The 20189-nt window shown below is 42.2% G+C and overlaps 1 protein-coding gene across 1 annotated transcript in view; it reads left to right on the forward strand.

Moving 5' to 3' along the window:
• The first annotated feature begins 240 nt into the window (after positions 1 to 240).
• Positions 241 to 20189, forward strand: part of LOC101406248 (transmembrane O-mannosyltransferase targeting cadherins 1) — a 258671-nt gene continuing 238722 nt past the window's right edge. Inside the window, exons 1-2 of the mRNA XM_087442617.1 lie at positions 241 to 681; positions 18676 to 18853. Of these exons, the coding sequence (XP_087298743.1) occupies positions 380 to 681; positions 18676 to 18853 (480 nt within the window). The 5' untranslated portion in view covers positions 241 to 379. The remainder of the gene's footprint in view (positions 682 to 18675; positions 18854 to 20189) is intronic.

The following is a 20189-nucleotide window of genomic DNA, read 5'->3' on the forward strand; positions in this document are numbered from 1 at the left end:
CGCCACCGGGGGGATGCAGGCGCCCAGGGGCTGAGCGCACCAGGAGCCGGCCGGGGCGGAGGGTGCCGGGCTGTGGGGGCGAGAGCGGCCAGAGTCCCGGGATTGGGGGGGGTGGAGGCGAGAGCGAGCGGGGCATGCGCAGTGGGGCGGAGGAGGTGGCGATGGCCGGGGGAGGCGGGGGCACTGCTGTTTATTTGCAGCTGGGCCAACTCGGCAGCGCAGGCGGTGGCGGAGCGCGGGGCGCCAGCGGCTGGTGCCCCGGGTGCCGCACCATGCCCGAGCCCCATTCCGGGCAGCCGCCGCGCGCCGCCGGGGCCCCGGCCGGGGAGGATGCCAGACGCCCGGGAGAGGCCAGAGCAGCGGTGGCGACGGCGGCGAGATGGTGGTGACAAGCTCTGCCCGAGGCGGCGGCGGGGACCGCGCGCCCTCCCGGCGGCGGGGCTGCGGACTCGCGCCGGCCGGGGCTGCGGCGCTGCTGGCCGGGGCGAGCTGCCTGTGCTACGGCCGCTCCCTGCAGGGCGAGTTCGTGCACGACGACGTGTGGGCGATCGTGAACAACCCCGACGTGCGGCCCGGCGCCCCGCTGCGCTGGGGCATCTTCACCAACGACTTCTGGGGCAAGGGCATGGCCGAGAACACCAGCCACAAGTCCTACCGGCCGCTCTGCGTCCTCACCTTCAAGTGAGTCCCTCACCGCGCGGTCGTAGCCGCCGCTGTTTCTCTTTACTCCCCAACCCCGGCTGGGAGAAGTTGCGGGACTCGCTTGGGAGGCGTTTCTTTTCTTGTCGCCCCTTCCCTCCACGCCTCCCTCCTCTCCCAGCTGTCCACGCTACTCTGCTCCGTGGTCCTCGGCCCCGCTTCTCTGGGCTCCCGGGAGGCGCTGGCTGGGGAGTTGGGATCGAGTTTCTCAAGAGTCTGCGCTCTCGGCGGGCTGTCTCTAGGGCAAGGGCTGGGAGGGGGCTGGTAGAGCTGCCTCTGCTCCCCCTACCCCTGCCAGACGGTGGCCACGAGAGACCATTGTGGGTGCAAGGAGCTGCGGAGGGGTGGCTGTGATGGTGATGCTTCCAAGTTGGGAATTTCTCAGAGGTTGTTGGGCAGCTTTGCAGATGCGGAGCTGATCAGACGCGGAGGGGTCGCGTTCGGAGGAGAGGAGGCGGGAGCCGGGCTGCCAGGGCTGCGTGGGTTTTGGGGAGGAGCAGGCGAGGGAGCATAGGATCGTCTCCCACCTGCAGCTTTGGCTGCTTCCGGAGTCTTTCCAATCTGCCGAACGGACTCCGGATTTAGGCTTTAAAAGGTGCAAAGCAAAGGAATGCAGAAGCGTGGGCTCCTCTGGGGATCCTGGCGTCCCAGTCGAAATAGTTTTTCTTTTACAACCTCGGAGTCATGATTCAGCATTTCTGATGTGGATAAAGTGTAAACGGAACCAAGAGAACGTCAGGCTTTTGTATGGTAGAGTATTTTCTTAGATTTAAAAGAAGGCTAGCTTCAGAGGGAAAGAGAGACGGGCTGATATGAGGCCAGCGCTCTCTCGTACATCGTGAGCTTGACTCATGAGCCCTTATAATTTGGCTCAGCATTTAACCTTGTAATGTGCCAGACAAAAACTGTTGAAATAATATTGGTTCAGTATCAGCGTTTTAAGCCTTTCCCAACGGGTGTAATATGAACCCGTGTTTATGGTAATAATCATTCGAGACAGGGTAGGCAGCTTGAAAAGCCTGCCCCTAGCAGAGAGGCCAGAGTCTCTTGACAGGTGGCTCTGATGACTTAGAAAAGGAAAGCATAGCAATTGGCAAGCCCAATTCCTGGGCTTTTGACTTAATTCTCCCATTGAAAGTTTAATGTTTTAAGGAGGAAGAGGAAATTGGACGTTTGACTCTAGAGAGAATATTTTATAAACATTTGTCCTCTTGGATAGTGGTTTTGGTTTTCAGCTGAAAGATAACCTCAGCTACTGAGTGAACTGCTCAGTGCTTTCAGTTTTCAAAATGTTTCTTAAACTCTCCTTAGATCGCACAAATAGAAATGTTTATCTTCTCGACTGACCTGCTTTTTCGTTTATGACAGTGAGAGCTGCTGGTTAATTTAAGGTGTGCCAGCTCACAGCGAGAGATGTGCTGGACTTGCAACAACCATGGAGACCATGTTGGTGCCTGGTCTGAGCATTTTCCATTTGGAAAATTCAAGGTCAAATGCCGGTGCCCACTTGGTGGAGGGTGGGGAAGAGTGTTCTCACTTCTTGACTTTCTAAAATGTTCTTTATTCATGCAGGAGGTGGCAGGGAGGAGTGAAGGAAGGGAGTAGACAGTGAGGCAAGGCTATTGATGAAGAGGAAAGTTAGCAGGGATTTGACAGAACAGGGGCAAAGAGGAAGGAGAGTTGGGGGGACTGGAGGCAACTCTTCCCTTGTTGTAAACTGCATCTTAGATAAGATGCATTGCTCTTTGTATATTATATCTTGCTGGCTATGTCAGATATACATTTTTTTTTTTGAGAAGATCGAGTTGCAAATCTAGAGAGCCACACAGCACTAATTAAAAAGAGGTAGGTACCTCTTCAGAAAGAGAAGGTTAACTAATCTTTCTGTGCTCGCAGGTGTTGATTTAAATGAGCTCTGGAAGCTTTCTCTACACAGTCACCTGAGGTGAAACTGCATCTTCTAGAGCAATAGCACAAAGCTGGGCGCGTGTAAGGGACCACATCGATGATGCTAGACCCACACAGCTCTAAAGATTGTTGTAAGGAAGGACAGAAAATCATGTTTATAAACTACTCAGTGTGAACCAAGCATTGGCCTAGGCACTTTACAGAGATTATGTCTTTATGATTTTTATTTTAGGTAGTTGGTGAAAACAGTTAAGTGGCCTTTTAAGTATATGCAAACTATTTTAACTATATCTTAAGTTAGGCTTGTTTGAATGAAAGTCTTTGAGAATTCAAAACCGTTTTTTTTTTAATTTATGTTTGTTGTGGTAAGAACATTTAACATGAGATTTACCATCTTAAATTTTTAAGTGCACAATAAAGTATTATTAACTATAGGCACAATGTTGTACAGCAGATCTCCACACTTATTCCTCTTGAATAGCTGAAACTGTATACCTGTTGAACAGCAACCTCACCCCCTTCCCACCCACCACTGGCGACCACCATTCTACTATCTGTTTCTATGAATTTGACTATTTTAGATAGCTCATATAAGTGCAGTCATGCGGTATTTGTCCTTCAGTGACTGGCTTATTTCACTTAGCATAATGTCCTCCAGGTTTATCCATGTCATTGTATATGGCTGGACTTCCTCCTTTTTTAAGGCTGAGTAACATTCCATTGTATATATATATATACATCCACACCACTTTTCTTTATCCATTCCTTTGACAACGGGCATTTAGGTTGTGTCCATACCTTAGTTATTGTGAATAATGTTACTACAGTAAACATGGGAGTGCATATATCTCTTCAGTATCCTGATTTTAATTCTTTTAGATATAAACCCAGAAGTGGGATTGATGGATCATAAGGTAGTTCTATTTTTAATTTTTTGAGGTACCTCCATGCTGTTTTTTATAATGGCTGAACAATTTACATTCTCACCAGCAGTGCACAAGGGCTCCTTTTTTTCCAAGGGCTCACCAACACTTGTTATCTCTTGTCTTGTTGATAATAGCCATTTTAACAGATGTGAGGTGATAACTTCTGGTTTTGATTTGCATTTCCTTGATGATTAGTGATGTTAAGCATCTTTTCATATACCTGTTGGCCATTTGTATGTTTTCTTTAGCGAAATGTCTATTCAAGTCCTTTGCCCATTTTTTTAATCAGGTTATTATTATTATTATTTTTTTACCTTGAGTTGTAGGAGTTTCTTATATGTTTTGGATATCAATAAGATATTAGATATATGGTTTGCAAATATTTTCTCCTATTCCATAGGTTGCCTTTTCACTCTGTTGATTGCTTCCTTTGCTGTGCAGAGGCTTTTTAGTTTGATGTAGTCCCACTTGTCTAATTTTGCTTTTATTCCTTGTTCTTTTGGTGTCATATCTAAAAAATCATTGCTAAGCTTAGTATCATGAAGTTTTTCCCTCTATGTTTTTCTTTTAGGGGTTTTATAGTTTCAGATCTTACATTTAAATTTTTAATATATTTTAAGTTGATTTTTGTGTATGGTTTAAGATAAGGGTCCAGTTTCATTCTTTTGCATGTCAATATCCAGTTTTTACAACACCATTTGTTAAAGAGACTATCTTTTCCTATTGTGTATTCTTGGCCCTTTTGTCAAAGATCATTTGACCATATATGTGTGGGTTAATTTCTGGGGTCTCTATTATTTTCCATTGGTCTATATGTTTGTTTTTATGCCAGTACATACTGTTTTAATTACTGTAACTTTGGAATATAGGTTGAAATCAGGAACTGTGATGCCTCCGGTTTATTCTTCTTTCTCAAAATTGTTTTGTATATTCAGGGTCTTTCATGGTACCATATGAATTTTATGATCTTTTTTTCTATTTCTGTAAAAAATTCCATTGAGAGATTGATATGGATTACATTGAATCTATAGATGGCTTGGGGAAGTTAGGACATTTTAACAATATTAAGTCTTCCAATCCATGATCATGGGATGTCTTCCCATTTATTTGTGTCCTCTTTAATTTTTTTTTCTCAAGGATTTGTAGTTTTAATTGTACAGGTTTTTCACCTCTTCGGTTAAGTTTATTTCTAAGTATTTTATTCTTTTTGATGCTAGTGTAAATGGGATTGTTTTCTTAATTTCAGATAGTTTGTTATTAGCATATAGAAATGCGGCTGATTTTTGTTGGTTTTGTATCCTGTAACTACTGAATTCAGATATTAGTTGTAATAGTTTTTTGTTGGAGTCTTTAGGGTTTTCTACATATAAGGTCAGGTCATCTGCAAACAGAGGTAGTTTTACTTCTTCTGTTGTGATTTAGATGCCTTTTATTTCTTTTCCTGATTACCCTGGCTAGGACTTCCAGTACTAAGCTGAATAGAAGTGGCAAGAGTGGGCATCCTTGTCTCTTTCTTGATCTTAGAGAAAAAGAGATCTTTGAGAAAAACTATGTTAGTTGTGGGCTTTTCATATATGTCCTTTATTATGTTGAGGCAGATTTCTTCTAAACCTAGTTTGTTGAGAGTTTCACCGTGAAAGGGTGTTGGATTTTGTCAGATGTTTTTTCTGCATCTATTGACATGATCGTGTGATTTTTATCCTCCATTTTGTTAATGTGGTATATAACATTAATTGATTTATATATGTTGATCCATCCTTGCATCCCAGGGATGAAACCCACTTGATCATGGTGTATGTTCCTTTTAATGTGCTGTTGAATTCGGTTTGCTCGTATTTTGTTGAGGACTTTTGCCTTAATGTTCATCAGGAATATTGGCCTGTGGTTTTCTTTTTTTGTAGTGTCTTTGCCTGGCTTTGCAAATGCTTTTTTTGTTTTAAACTTTTTATTCTGAGATAATTGTACATTCCCATGCAGTTGTAAGTAATAATATAGAGATCTCTTATACTCTTCATCTATTTTCCCCTAGTGATAACATCTTGCATAACTATAGTATAATATCACAACCAGAAAATTGACATTGATACAATCCATAGCTTTTATTCAGATTTTACCAGTTGTACATGCACTCTTTTTATTTTTGTTAAGTTTGTGTTTAACCCTACGCCGTTTTATCACCTGTATAGATTTCCGATATTACCACCATAGTCGAGATACGGAACAGATTAATCAGAAGGATCCTTCCTGCTTCTCTCTCATATCTATCAACACCTAATTCATAACACTCGCACCCTAATCCATAACAACCACTAATCTGTTCTCCATGTCCATAATTTTGTCGTTTCAAGAATGTTATATGTGGAATCATATAGTATGTAACCTATTGATATTGGCTTTTTTTGCGCTTGGCATAATTCTCTGGAGTTTATTCAGGTTGTTGCATATCAATACTTTATTCCTTCTATTGCTAAGTAGTATTCCATTGCATGGATATACTACAGGTTAGTCATTTGCCTGTCCAAGGGCATCTGCATTGTTTCTAGTTTTTGGCTGTTACAAATAAAGCTGCTATAAACATTCATTTATAGGTTTTTATGTGAACATGAGTTTTTATTTCTTTGGGATAAATGCCCAGGATTGCAATTACTGGGTCATATGGTGGTTGCGTGTTTAGTTTTTTAAGAAACTGACAAACTGTTTTCCAGACCTTTCCATCAGCAGTGTATGAGTAATCCAGTTTCTCTGCAATCTCATTAGTATTTGGTACTGTCACTATTTTTTTACTGTCGCCATTCTTTTTTTTTTTGGTGAGGAAGATTGTCTCTGAGCTAATATCTGTGCCAGTCCTCCTCTATTTTGTATGTGGGACGCCATCACAGCATGGCTTGATGAGCAGTGTGTTGGTCTGTGCCCGGGATCCAAACCTGCTAACCCTGGGCCGCTGAAGCAGAGTACGCGAGCTTAACCACTATGCCACAGGGGGCTGGCCCCTGTAGCCATTCTTACAGGTGTGTAGTGACATTCATTGTGATTTTAATTTGTGTTTCCCTAATGGCTGATGGTGGTGAATATCTTTTCGTGTGCTTGTTTGTCCTCCTTATATCTTCTTTGTTAAAACATCTCTTCATATCTTTTGTCCATTTTCTAAGTGGATTTTTATTTTTTACTATTGAGTTTTGAGATTTCTTTATATATTGTAGGTTCAAGTCCTTGGTCAGATATGTGGTTGGCAAAAATTTTCTCCCACTCTGTAGCTTATCTTTTCATCCTCTTCATAGGATCTTTCCCAGTGCAACACTCAAATCTATTTTTTATTAAAGTAGTTCATTATTTTGTTTCTTCGAATAAATGTCACATACTGAGAGCTAGAAATTCCCTTGAGGATAAACAATAAATCAATAAATTAATTAATGAGTAAGGGTGTGTAATACTTCTTACTATAAAGGCGCTTGCATGTATAGAAAGATACTAATCACAGTTTTTCTCAAATAAGAAATGGGCTGAAGAAAAGAAATGGGCTGAAGTTGAAATGAGGAAATAGATTTTCAGAGTGTCGACGTTTACCAGTTTGGGGGGCAGGGCACAGTGGAAAATGAAGGCAGCTACCAAGATGTGGTGGCTTTGTGCTGTGTCAGTTTAGCTAAACTGGAACTGTGTTTCTTGGAAATTCCTTCCCTATATTGTACTGAGTTAAAGTTGGACACGAGAGAAATTTCTTCGAGGTTTCAAAAGTGAAAGTGAAGTGGCTGGGATCCCACTCAGAAGGTCAGTGTGGGTTTGGGTGCTGTTGCAGCTCAGCCGGTTGTCACAGACATGCTGGACTACCTGCTGGTGTGCAAGAGCAGCTAGGTCTGCAGCTCCTCCAGAACTCTCCACAGGTCCTTTAGCTACTTGGAATCATGGTGCAGGTGTGTGTGCAGCTCCATGGGGAACAGTGCCAGCCTGTTTGTAAGCCACTTGTGTCATTAAAGTTGGAGCCTTGAAGGCTGTGAGAAGCAGAGGTACATTCTAGTTCATCTTCATGGGTTCCAGCTCATCCTTCCTTTCCCCTACTTCAAGTCCATCCATCCTGCCTTCCCTAATGCCTGCCCTGCTGGCTTTCCACTTCTGTTACAGTCACGGAAGCAGCAGCCTTATGTCGACTCTTTAACCAGCTCCCACAATTGTGAAAGGTCAAATGTCTATCATAAATCCCTTCTGCTGTGTCATTCCGGGTGGTTCCGCTTCTCTGGCCAAACATTAACTGAGACAAATGGTCCTCTCTTTGTGTTCCTTGAAGAGAATTTAGCATTCTAATGAATTTCTGGTTCTAGTCAAATCTTATATTCAGTCTTTTCATAAGATCATTTCCAAGCGCAGGAATGTTTTTGGACCGAATCAAAACATCTGTGAAAACTTAATCTGCAGCAGTAACCTTTTTAATTTTGCTTCTCTATCCTTCGCTGGCCATGACCTGTTTTCAACTCTGGAATCAGGAGAAACACATTAAGTGGCTCTGTAGACACTGAATGGACACAGAGCCAAACCCCGTGATGCCCATAACCCCCACTTGAAAAATGGCCCTGATTGATTTAAAAAGGAGCTTAGTTTTTAAAATTTTATTTGCTCCCTCCCCACTTCTTGAGAAGAAGCTCCTGCTGGCTTGCTAGCAGTGCCATTCCATATCAGGAAGCAAGCAGAAGCTTCCTTCAACAAGGAAGAACCAGTGCTTTTTCTATGTTGAAGATGGGGACACTAAGGCAAATTAAAGGACCTTAAACTCTTGCATCTCTCCCTGTTTAGGCAATTAGATCATAGTGTTCTTCTAGTTGGCTATAAAGTTTTATTTTACTGAAGGCTTCTGATGGTAATATAAACCATAAGAGTGAAAGTAGGTGGTTTAAAATGTCAGAGTTAAAAAATAGAATATCTTAATATGTGCAGCTGTAAAGATTTGCAGCATTTTGTGTGTGTGCCAACACCTAAAACAAATGGGGGCATGTTTCTGCTTCTCTTCCTTTTGGTTTGGCTTTTATGGGAATTCATTTTGAGACAGTCTATTGCTACAAGACTGATGTTTGTTTTCGAAGTCTATGGTAGGAGACAAGTGAAGATCGTTTAGGACGTTTGATTAGATTGTCTGGGATGTTCAATGATGGATATAGCCAAGGAAAAATATGATTGGAGGCAATAAAGATTTTATAGAGAAAAATGAAAAAATGACCTCTGGAAATTACATGCCGAACTGAGGTTATCTTAGAAACCCCAAGAGGAGGAGGTTAGGATTGTTGCCTGTTAGGATATGCTTTAGACAGAAGATAGGCTTTAGACTACAGTCTGGTAGTGTAGGAGGGATGGAAAATGAGAAGAATATATTTTTGAGTCGTGAAGGTTTTTATAGGTGAGTCCCAGAATGAAGGCTTTTTCTTTTTAATCAACAAATGTCTTCTCTATCTTCCTTTGGAGCTACATTCATATTTTTCCTAACTTTGAATATATAGTCACCCCACTTAAAAAGAGGGGTGAGGAATGGTTGATCATGCCAAAGTGATGGCAGTGTCCCTTTTCCAAATGATAAGAAATTGCTTCTGTTCCACGAGGCCCTGTTTGATCTGACCCCTGGCCACCTCTCTGACCTCTAGTCTATCATCTCTTTCCGTCTACATCAGCATTCTGGAGTCCCTGTTCCTTGTACAGGCCAGACCTGCTGCTGCTGAGGGCCTTCACACTTATTGTTTCTTCCTCCTGGAATGCTTTTCTTGGAATCTTCCAGATCTGTGCATTCCTTGGTGTCTCACCACCTTCAGTCTCTGCTCAAATGTCACTTCATCACAGAAGCCTTTTCTGGCTACCTGATCTAAAATAGCAGATGCTTCTCCATGTTCATCCTTACTCTCTTGCTCACTTTTTGCCTTAGTAGCCCTCATTGCTCTCTGGCATCATATATTTATTGTTGGTTTTTATCTCCTCTCACTACCATGTAAGCTCCATGAGGTGTATCTTTAGCACCTAGAACAGTGCCTGGCATGCGAAGTAGGGGCTCAATAAATTACTGTTGAAAGAATGATGCAATCAGTCATTTTTGTGAATTCTTGGCTTTTTCAGGTAAATATTTAGGTAGGGCAGCACCTTTATAATGTACAGGAAAAAGTCTGCTTGACTTATTTCTTGGCTATTTTTTTTTTTCTTCCTCTGTCAAAGAGAAAAGCAGAGGCAGACAAGGAATTTCCAGTGGGTTCTGCTTACTGGGAGGTTAAGGGGCAGCTTTCATTGTGAAAGGGACAGTTGTGGCTCTCTGTTGTAGCCTGCTGAGACTGTGACTCTCTGTAGAGAATGAGGATCTTTAGCACTTTTGGTTCTCTCCATACCTGCTCTCAGAGGCCTAAAGTTCATCCTTGCCAGTGTCCTGCTGTCTGTAAGGAATGGTCATTTTTCTTCCAGTCAATGAGGTAGGCATGAAATATCATTTCTGGTTGGATCAAATGGAGTATAAGGACCTGAAAATACTTTCTCAGAGGAGCTATAATGACTGTGACTTCCTCTCCTTGAGTGTTGTACAGTAAAGAATTTGGTCTTTGTCCCAGGTTCCTGGGAGGGAGCTTCTAAACCCTTGGAATTTCCTGAGTGATAGGAGTGTCTCTGTTGTTCATGGTTGGGCCCTTGGGACCACACCTGAGTTTATGCTAAGGAGGAGATGACTCATGGTGGGTCTCTGGATAGTTTCAGAATGGGGGCTGGCCCTGCTGGAAAGACCATTATATGATTAGAGAGATGGGACTTTGAGCCACGTGATCTCAGTCTACCTTCCAACGTCCCGGGGGGAGAGAGGGGTACTAGAGGTTCAGTTCACTCACATGGCCAATGATTGCATCAATCAGCCCACATAATGAAACCCCAGTTAAAAACCTGACACTGAAGCTTGGTCGAGCTGCCCTGGTTGGTAGCTATACATCATTGTGCTGAGAGGGTGATGTGTCCTGAAGACTCGGAAGGTTCATATTTAGGACCCTCCAGATGTCTTCCCATGGGTCTTTTTTTTTTGTGACTGTGTTTGATTTGTATGCTTTATAATAAAACTGTAATCATAACTATAGTGCTTTCTTGAATTCTGTGGGTCGTTCTTGCAAATTATCGAATCTGAGGGAGTTGAGGGAACCCCTGAATTTGTGGCCAGTTGGTCAGACGTGCAGGTGGCCTGAGGACCGTTGAACTTGCACCTGGTGTCTGAAGTGAGGGAAGTCTCGTGTAGGACTTTGTCCTCACATAAACTCCAGGTAGTCAGTGTCAGAATTGCATTGCATCCAGGAACTCCACCAAACACATGCTTAACTTTAAAAGAGAAAAATTTTGCTAAAAATTGACAACTCAGTTATAGTTGTAACTAACTATATTATATTTGATGTTGATCTTTTAATTTTTTTTATTTGCTGACTCGTTTTCTGAAAATTTTCTTCTGGGACTTACTGCCTTCTAGATATGGTCACTGATCTGGTCCTCAATTTCCTCACCCTTTCTTTGATGCAGTCGCTACTCTGAGTACTTGTGTGACAGTAGTGACTATAACTGCCTCTTGCATGGGGCGGGGATCCTCCTGACCAGTTCCCCTTCCTCTGTTCCCTCCCTGTAGCTTCCTCATGGCCAGGTGAGGATGTGATGCCTTCAGCTCAAACCAAAACCATGAATTTTGCTTTTGTCTCAGAGCACCAATCTCCCCTCTGCACTGTTGTTTGCATCGGTGCCTGCAAATCACATCCTTTGGTTCTTGAGACACATTAAGTGGTGATGATTTACTGATTTATTCCTGGTACTGGAGGGAATGCAAAAGAACAACCACCAAAATGATTAAGGACCAAAGGGATTTGCCTTAGAGGAAAAATGAGAAGAACCAGATGTTGTTATTTATTGGTTGAATGATCTAAGAAGACGATGGAAACCACTTACAAGCGTTTGAAAGCTGTAATGATGGCAAGAAGTGGGGAAGAAGAAAAATGAACGTCGATAGAGGAAGACAGGAGAATACACTGTGTGTTTAGTATTGGGCTGTGGGAACTTACCAGCAAGGTGTTGGATCATCATTTGAGGCAGTAGAAACAGATAATAAGGGGTACATTTAATTTTTTCTTTTCCCTGGTTGGTGGTTCTTATTGGAAAAGAGTGTATGTTGTTTTATTGCTGAGAAAACTGGATTTTTCTGGTAAGCATGGCAACCGTATGCAGCCTTTCTTTAAGCTTTGAGATCCGAATCTCTCATTGTTCTGAGTATCACCTGTCTTGAATCACTGAGTTGCTTGGGGGCAGATCTCTGGGCCCCATTTCAGAGCTAGTGACTTAGAACATCTTGGGATGGGATCAGAGAATCAGCAACTGTAGCTAGCACACCAGATGACTCGGAATCCTGGGAACCACTGGGACTCAATGGGAGCCTATGTTTAATGAGGTGGAGATGCCAAAATCTCCCTGACATAATGTAGAGAAAGGAATTCAAAAGCTCGCTGAGGCAGGAATGTTGGGGTGCATTTATTACATGCTGCCTCTATATACCTCCCTCTCACCTCTCTACTGCATTTCCTGAGAGGGCCAGATGACTTTCCCTTCACTGAGACATTGACAGATACGTTAGTAAGGGGGCACTTGCAACTTTGAGAAGCTCCGCATTGGCTCTTTTCTGTAGGCCAAGTGTGATGTGGGAGATGCTACCATTGAGGTGGGCTTTCTGATTTCACTGGCGTGATGGGATCCTGGAGTATCAGAGGCCAAGTGGCAGAGTTTAGCTGCCAAAGACAAGGTGAGTGCATTTACCATGACAGGCAGCAGGGACACGGAGGTAATCAGAATGCTTTGACCCACAGGGACCATTGGTGGTGGCTAATTAATCACGTTGTCCCTAGGAATAAGTAGGTGGGCAGCCCTCTTAAATGTTAGTTGATCTATGTATCAGGAGAACTCCAGGTTCAGGGCCAAAACCTAGACTTAAGTCACCACAACGGAGAGTCATGACCACTTACACAGTTTCCAGGGCTCTGCCAGTTGGTTGAGGTAGCTGTTTGACTGAAGTGGAGTTGGGGTCCCCTTGAGGTGGGACCGTAGTATTCCCTAGTGGAAGTCTCTTCCAGAGATAAAGCCTGTTTTTGTTTTTCTAAACCAGAGCTATTTTTCAAAGAAGAAAATTAAAAGAGAGTAATGGGCTTTATCTAGAGCTCCAGGCTGTGAGAGTGTGAGGAGATGGAGGGGCAGCCAATGGCTCTTTCTTCTCACCTCCCCACCCCTCCCCCTGTGACTTCTTGGTGCCAAACTGTGTGACTCTGTGACCTTTCCAGGGGACGGGTGCCCTCTGATTGCTGTGAGCTCATTATGGCCCCACCTTTCCCGGCAGTTTTACAAGGAGGCAGAGGAGTTCAGGTGGAGAATGGGCTGTTTGCGTTCATATTTGCCAAAGTCTGGAAGGCTTTCAACCAGTCAGACATGACTATTAAGATTATTTCAGAAAAAACAATTTTTTTTTTAATCTCCTAGTGCTTGGCCTTGCTTTAAATGAGAAATGAGTGTTAAATCAAATAAAATTAAAGATTCTTAGAGTTGCAAGGGAAAGATGATCTTTTCCAACTTCCACCTTAACATAAGTTTGTTCATTCAGTAAACTTTCGTTTAGAATCTACTCTGTGCTAAGTGGGATGGATACAATGAGGAAAACAAATTAATTTCTTACAATGTATGAAAAAATGCTTATAATATTTGAAGAATATAGTAAAAGAGTTTTTAAAAATTAATCAGTACTATAATAAAGGTATGTTCAGGGTGACGTGGAACTTGAGAGACTGTTCTATTTAGATGGTATTAAAGGTGGGCTGTTACCGTGATTCTGTGCGGACATTTCTGGTTGTCCAAACACCAATTTTAGTCTTGATTCTTCTTTCTTTGAGCTAAAGCCTGCCTCCTAGTGGTTGGCTTGCACTGTGGCAAATTGTGAGTTCTTATGCCATCTAAATGGGCACCCAAATGTTTCTGTGCAGCCATGGAGGCCCAGAGTTGCCAGGTCTTCTAAATCTTTCAAGAGAAGCTGGAAATTTTTGTATGAAATCACTTGTTTTTAAAATGTTGGTAAATTAAAAAAAGAAAGAAAAGGTATACAGGTGAAACAAAACAATTTGCAGGCTAAACTTGGCCCTTGGGCAGTCTGTTTGCCACGTTGTTATTGGATCTTAGTTTCCCCTCTGGGAGCTACTTAGAGTAAGTGCGTTGCTTCAGTATTTAATTCATTCATTCATATGTCTATCCATTCATCCATTTATTGTGTGACAACCGTGAACCAGGCATTGTGCTAGACACTGGGGATATACCCATAAATAGGGCAACGATCCTTTCCCCTGGAGAACTTGGTATCATTTCTGTCTTCTCTTGGCTGAGCATGCCCCATTTCCTCAAACCTACCTTTCTGAGACATCACTTGGAGACTCCCTATCCCCGCAGCGTCCTGTGAAGGTGCTCCAGCATTTAAGTAACACCCTAACGGGCTTCTGCCCCATGTGCGTTGGATACCACCCACCTTCCCTCTCCCGTCTGCAGGTAGAATACCTCCCTCTTCCCTGTCTCTGCACCTGGTAGGTTCTCCTTGCTAGGAGTCTTTCACTAACTATTAATTATCTGTTTAAGTGCCTCTCTTTCTCCTACCATGCTGTTAACTCTTTGGTAGCAGGTGCCATGTCTTCTCTTTATGTCTCTGGGCCCTACGTTGTACCTGACTTGTAGTAGGTCCTCAATAAATAGCCATTGGAGTGAATTGAGATGAAAAATAGTTTGACTTATGCAGTTCCCTGTCTGTCTGGTGGTGGTTTGGTCTGTTTGATAGATAGGGTACAATAACTCTTTGAGTTTAGGTTAAACTAACAGCCCTTGGACAACGTACCATGTGTACAGTTTGAATCTGAATTGCAGGTATTTTGTTCTCTTTTATGTCCCAATGTGAGTCTTAGTCTTACCCATATTCTAGCTAATCTTGTTAGAATTAACTAACAATTTCAGGCATTTAAACTGTGAATCGGTCAGTGTCCCAGTATAGTAACTCTCCTTCCCAGATAAAGGCCTTCTGCAAACTTGGCGAGCACACAGTATGGATTCATTTAAGTCTTTGTTAAAACTATTGGACAGACCGGAGATAATCTCAGAATCCTGTGACATACGTTGGAGGTCTCTATCCAAGGAGACATTGATTTATTTACTCAGCCCTCTTTGTGTTTGCTCCAAATCCATCTTATTCTATCTTAAATGCAAGGAAATTCTGAGAGATATTGATAAATGCTTTTGCTAAAATAAAGATGTGATGTGTTTATCACATCCCCTCTCCTATTAAAATGTGACATTAATCAGTTAAACCACCCCCCCCTTTTTTTTTGTGAGGAAGATCGGCCCTGAGCTAACATCTGCCAATCCTCTCCTTTTTGCTGAGGAAGACCAGTCCCGGGCCAACATCCATGCCCATCTTCCTCCACTTTATATGGGATGCCGCCACAGCATGGCTTGCCAAGCGGTGCGTTGGTGCACGCCCGGGATCGGAACCAGCGAACCTTGGGCCGCCGCAGCAGAGCGCACGCATTTAACCGCTTGTGCCACCGGGCTGGCCCCTAAACCCCCTTTTTGTGAACCCACATTGGCTCCCAGGACTAGAGATTCTTTTTCCAGGGCTCACAAATAGGATAAATTCTAAAATGTTATCATTTCATATCAAGCTCACTTGTCTTTGGTTTGGAGAGTTCACTCTCCATCTTTTTAGACGTTTGGGAAACTCTTCTAACTCTAGATTCTCAGTGATTCGTCAAAGTTTAGATTCACCTGTGGGAGGGACTTTCACACCATTATCTTATTACTGCAGTGGTTTCCATTAACAATTTATTTTTATATTTTGGGATCTAATTGAGGTCACTTAAAACACCGGGCACTCTGTCCTAACCAATTTCAAGGAATCATAATCTATATGAATAATGCCTGTACATTTTCAGATATGATACATATGGACCATAAAGGTAACTCTTGCCTACCATTTTATATAATTTCTGGGAGGTGAAAAGAATATGTAAGTACCTCATACAAGAGTAGTAATAATAACATCATCTTTAATGATGCTTTTTACTTTTCAGTGGTTGAATAACAAATACTTTGGAAAAGTAATTATCTTGTCCTCTTTTAAAAAACAATGCTATTATTTGTAATCCAAAGTTATGATCTAACGTATAATATCTGTGGAATAGTCAAATACATCAGGGTTTTGGCTTATTAGGTGTCTTGCCTTCTCTTTATTGCCATTTTTATAATTAACACAGTGATTTGCATCTTTCTACACTGAAAATTCCTGTTTCTTCCTCTGCTCACTCTCACAGTACTTCTGACCCCAGATGTGTGAGTTTATTCCCACACTGAACAATTCTCCGACATCTGCTGGGTGTCCTGCAGTTCAATTCAGTTCTGACACTGTCTACCTGGAGTTAGCGTCAGATTCCCCCAGGTTAAGGGCTCAGTCCTACAAGACTGCCCCCACCTCAGACGCCAGTCACAAGTACTGGGTCTCTAGGTTATTCACACGTATGTCCAATTTGGTTACAAATTGGGGGTTCCCACGACCCCCTCCTCAGGTTTGATAATTTGCTGTAATGGCTCACAGAACTCAGGGAAACACTTACTTATGTTTACTGGTTTATTATATAATGAAGACTATGATAAAGGACACAGATGAATAGCTAGATGAAGAGATGCACAGGGTGAGGGCTGGAGAGTCCCGAGTGCAGGAGCTTCTGTCCCTGTGGAGTTGGGGTGCACCACCGTCCCGGCACGTGGATGTGTTCTCCAATCTGGAGGCTCTCCAAACTCGATAGTTCAGGGATTTTTATGCAGGCTTCATCATGTAGGCATGATCAATTATTAACTCAATCTCCCTCACCTCTCCTCTCTCTTGGAGGATGGGGGGGTGGGGCTGAAAGTTCCAAGCTTCTAATCATGACTTGGTCTTGCTGGTGACCTGCCTCCATTCAGGAGCCCACCAAGAGTCACCTCATTAGAGCAAAAGACGCTTCTATCACCCAGGAAATTCCAAAGGACTTAGGAGCCCTGTGTCAGAAACCAGCGTCAAAGACCAAATATTAGAACAAAGATGCTCCTAGTGCTCTTATCACTTAGGAAATTGCAAGGAATTTAAGAGTGCCTCCGATTCCTGTGCCAGGAATCGGAGACAGAGACCAAATATTAGAACAAAAAGATGCTCCTAGCACCTTTATTGCTTAGGAAAATTACAAAGGTTTTAGGATCTCTAACCAGGAGTCTGAATGAAGACCAAAATATATATTTCTTATATCATGATATCACATATGTGTGTGTGTAACGCTTTTCTGGTTATTTCCTTATGGAAAATTCCTAGGAATGGAGTTTTTCGTCAAAGGGTATGTACTTTTTAAAGCCTTTGATACATATTGACAACCTAGAGACCTTCTGATTTGGACACCCACTTACCAGATGCAAGATTGCCTGTTTTCTCTCATTGTCACGAGTATGTATGAATTTTAAATGAATGGCTTAGTTGGTCTGAAAAACTCAGCCTGATGAAGTGGAACAGAGTGTAAAATCAACCTCAGGGGGATGGGCTCCCTGGGAACTGCACCCAGGTTCTCCGAGGATAGGGACCCGGTCTTGCCCTTCTCACAGGCCCACCAGCCTGAGCTTTCTGATTTCCAGTAGCTCTCTCATCATGTGTGGGTCCTCTTGTACTGGAATAGGATGCTGTTCTCCCTTCTCTAGCTGGACCTGCCAGTCCCCTAGTTCACTGCCCGTTCTTTTTTCCCTCTGGATGAGTTATTTCACACCAGGACGTTGGGGTGTGCACACACTCATGGATTGGCCAACACACAGTCGCCTTGATTCTAGCATTGGAGTCCTGGAGTTGGATCCCCCACAGCAATTCATTTTTCTAGGCTTAGTTAGGACCGTGATTAGTTCAGTCTGAATGAAAATGGAGTCGATTAGTGACTATGACATTTAGATTCATGTGTCCAAATAAAGCTTGAGATGTTTAAAATCCTGTAGGTTAAGCTGTGCATGAATCGAGCCAAGTATTTAGAATATGCACATGCCATCGCTAAAGTTGGCTTTTACATTCTCAATTGTTTTGGCAAAGAGGAGGTATTTCTATAAGAGAAGCAGCTCAAGGGCACGAGAATAAAGACGTGGGTTTACTGTTTTGGTAAAATAGGCTGGAACATAGATAACTATAGGCAATACCACTTAGAGTGTATATGCTCCCCCAAGAGAACCGTACCCTATACAACTGTATTTTTTCTGTAACCCCGCATACTCAATTGGGGACATTAGGTCCTGTTATTAAACTTAAGGCAACCTTCAGAAGTCTCTCTGTTCTGCATTTATATCTCAGGAAAGTATTTTTAAGATGTCGAACAATAAATTTCCTTTCTCTTTCTGGTTCTCTTTTTAGTTTCTTCATCATAATCTTAGAATTGAGATTCTGAGATCTGTGGGAATTTGTTAGAAAATGTTTAATACAAATTCTGAAATGCAGTGCTTTTGCTCATCCTTTTAATTTCAGCTGCAGCTGCTAATAGCATGTAGGTTCCCTGAAGATCCCTCGTGGGGTGGTACTTAACGATGATTCCAGGTGTATAAACTGGAAATTTGGTTCCTGGTGGCACCATGGGTGAGAGAACATGTTCATGCCTGGTTTGTCCCACTGTGACCACAATCACAGTCTCGTGGTTTCTTTCTCATCTCCAGTGGCTGTGGCTCTGATCCACAGCGCTGTGGACTTGCTTTTAACATTCAACTGCTTGGGAAGAGCCGGCAGTGAGAGCAAGAGTATTGAGGGGGAGGGGTTTGCATTAGCAGTGGAGTGGGGGTAAAGCAGGTTCAGCACCTGTCTCCCTGCCTTCTCAGGGAGACCACAGAGTTTTCTGAAATAATGTTTTATTTTGCATGTGCAATGATTTCTGCAAATAGGAAAATTCTGGGATGGGAAAAAAGTGATACTCAGATAGCATAACCTGATGTTGGGAGTCATTTAAAAATAATTAATCGAAAAGCCTATCTTTTGAAATGATGGATTCCTCCTGCTTTCCTTGTGCTTACGTGCTGCTTGCAGCTAATTCAGCTTTTTTTTTGTCTTTTTTTACAGGCTAAACATATTTTTGACTGGCATGAACCCATTCTACTTTCATGTAGTAAATGTCATTTTACACTGCCTCGTGACTCTTGTGCTGATGTACACCTGTGACAAAACTGTCTTCAAGAATCGTGGGCTTGCTTTTGTGACGGCCTTGCTTTTTGCTGTGCATCCTATTCACACTGAGGCGGTGAGTATCACTGGAATGCAATGAAATAATGAACCAAAAAAATAAAAGCTAAACTGATCTTTTTTCTCCTTTCAAAACCGTGTGAATTTGAAGCTCTACTAAAGTGTTTATCTTTATATATAAATCATTCTGCTTGACAGCTTTTCTTTTTGAATGTTCAAAAGGCCCTTATTGCAGTACCAGGATTTAACTGCTTTTCTAAATAACCACTGTTATTATTATAGGTAGTCATAAATGGCCACAGTTCTTTATTTGCAGAAAATTTGAGTTCTAATGTGTTTTAAACAGCAAGGGGCATTTTGAGATACTTGTGCTGAGTCATTGTTCCTGCTCTACATTTATATTTTACCTTTTTCACTCTGCTTTGTATTTATAATATTTATGATGCAGAACTGTAAGCGCTGGGGGAAGACTATAAAGAGTTAGGCTGACATTCTTCAAGTTAGAAAGAGACTTACAAATAGTTTTCTATGTTATGTAGTATGCGTATGAAGTGTAGTTATTTGGTAGGTGATGAGAAATTTATTTAAATTATTTATGTAGATAGTTTAGATCTATGGTCTTTAAACTATTGACTTAACCATGCATGGAGAAGGCATTATCAAGCTACCTTATTTCACATCTCAGTAACCACAGTTGGTTTATTTTATTTGTATTGCTAGGGATAGATGGAGACTTACCAAGGGGTCCATGGGCACCAGAGTTGTAAAGGAATCGTTTCCAGAGCCTCAGCTTTGCATCAGGACACTTTCCTAACAGTCTATCTGCCTGAGAACACCCTTGGGGTAAAGATGCCAAGAGGGTTCTCCTCTCCCTCCTCTTTCAGTTGCCCTTGTCTCATTTAAAAAGAATAAGGAATGTCTCCCGTGCAACTGAGTCTTACTATGCCCCACGTGTACAAATCTCTAGGGCACCTTACAAAGAAACAATTTGATATGTTGGTGTCAGCAAAACCTCCTTCAATTAAGGCATCATAAATGCAGAGTAAGGTTTCTTCATATCTTCCTCTGTCTTATATGTGTTTCTGTGAAGAATACAGTGTGATATTGAAAGTAGGGTATGGTGACCTGTGTTGATGTTCTCAATTCAGAAGTGAGATGCTTGTCATGGGAATGCATAATAATATCTTCATTTGAACTGACACGAGAAGTCTGATTTGGCCAATTGGTTTGATAATGAGGACTGGTTTTGCCAGTTAGACTATATGGTGGACATTTTCAACAAACAAAATTCTAAATCTGTAAGCCCAAGGTTTTGACACAAATATATTTGGAGTGAGTGATAAAGAAAAAAAATCATTTTATTAAAATATTACATTGTTAAAGGTAATTTTCGC

This window comes from Ceratotherium simum, chromosome 17 (genome assembly GCF_057802395.1).
Source record: "Ceratotherium simum simum isolate JZ-2026a chromosome 17, ASM5780239v1, whole genome shotgun sequence".
NCBI classification, from domain to species: domain Eukaryota; kingdom Metazoa; phylum Chordata; class Mammalia; order Perissodactyla; family Rhinocerotidae; genus Ceratotherium; species Ceratotherium simum.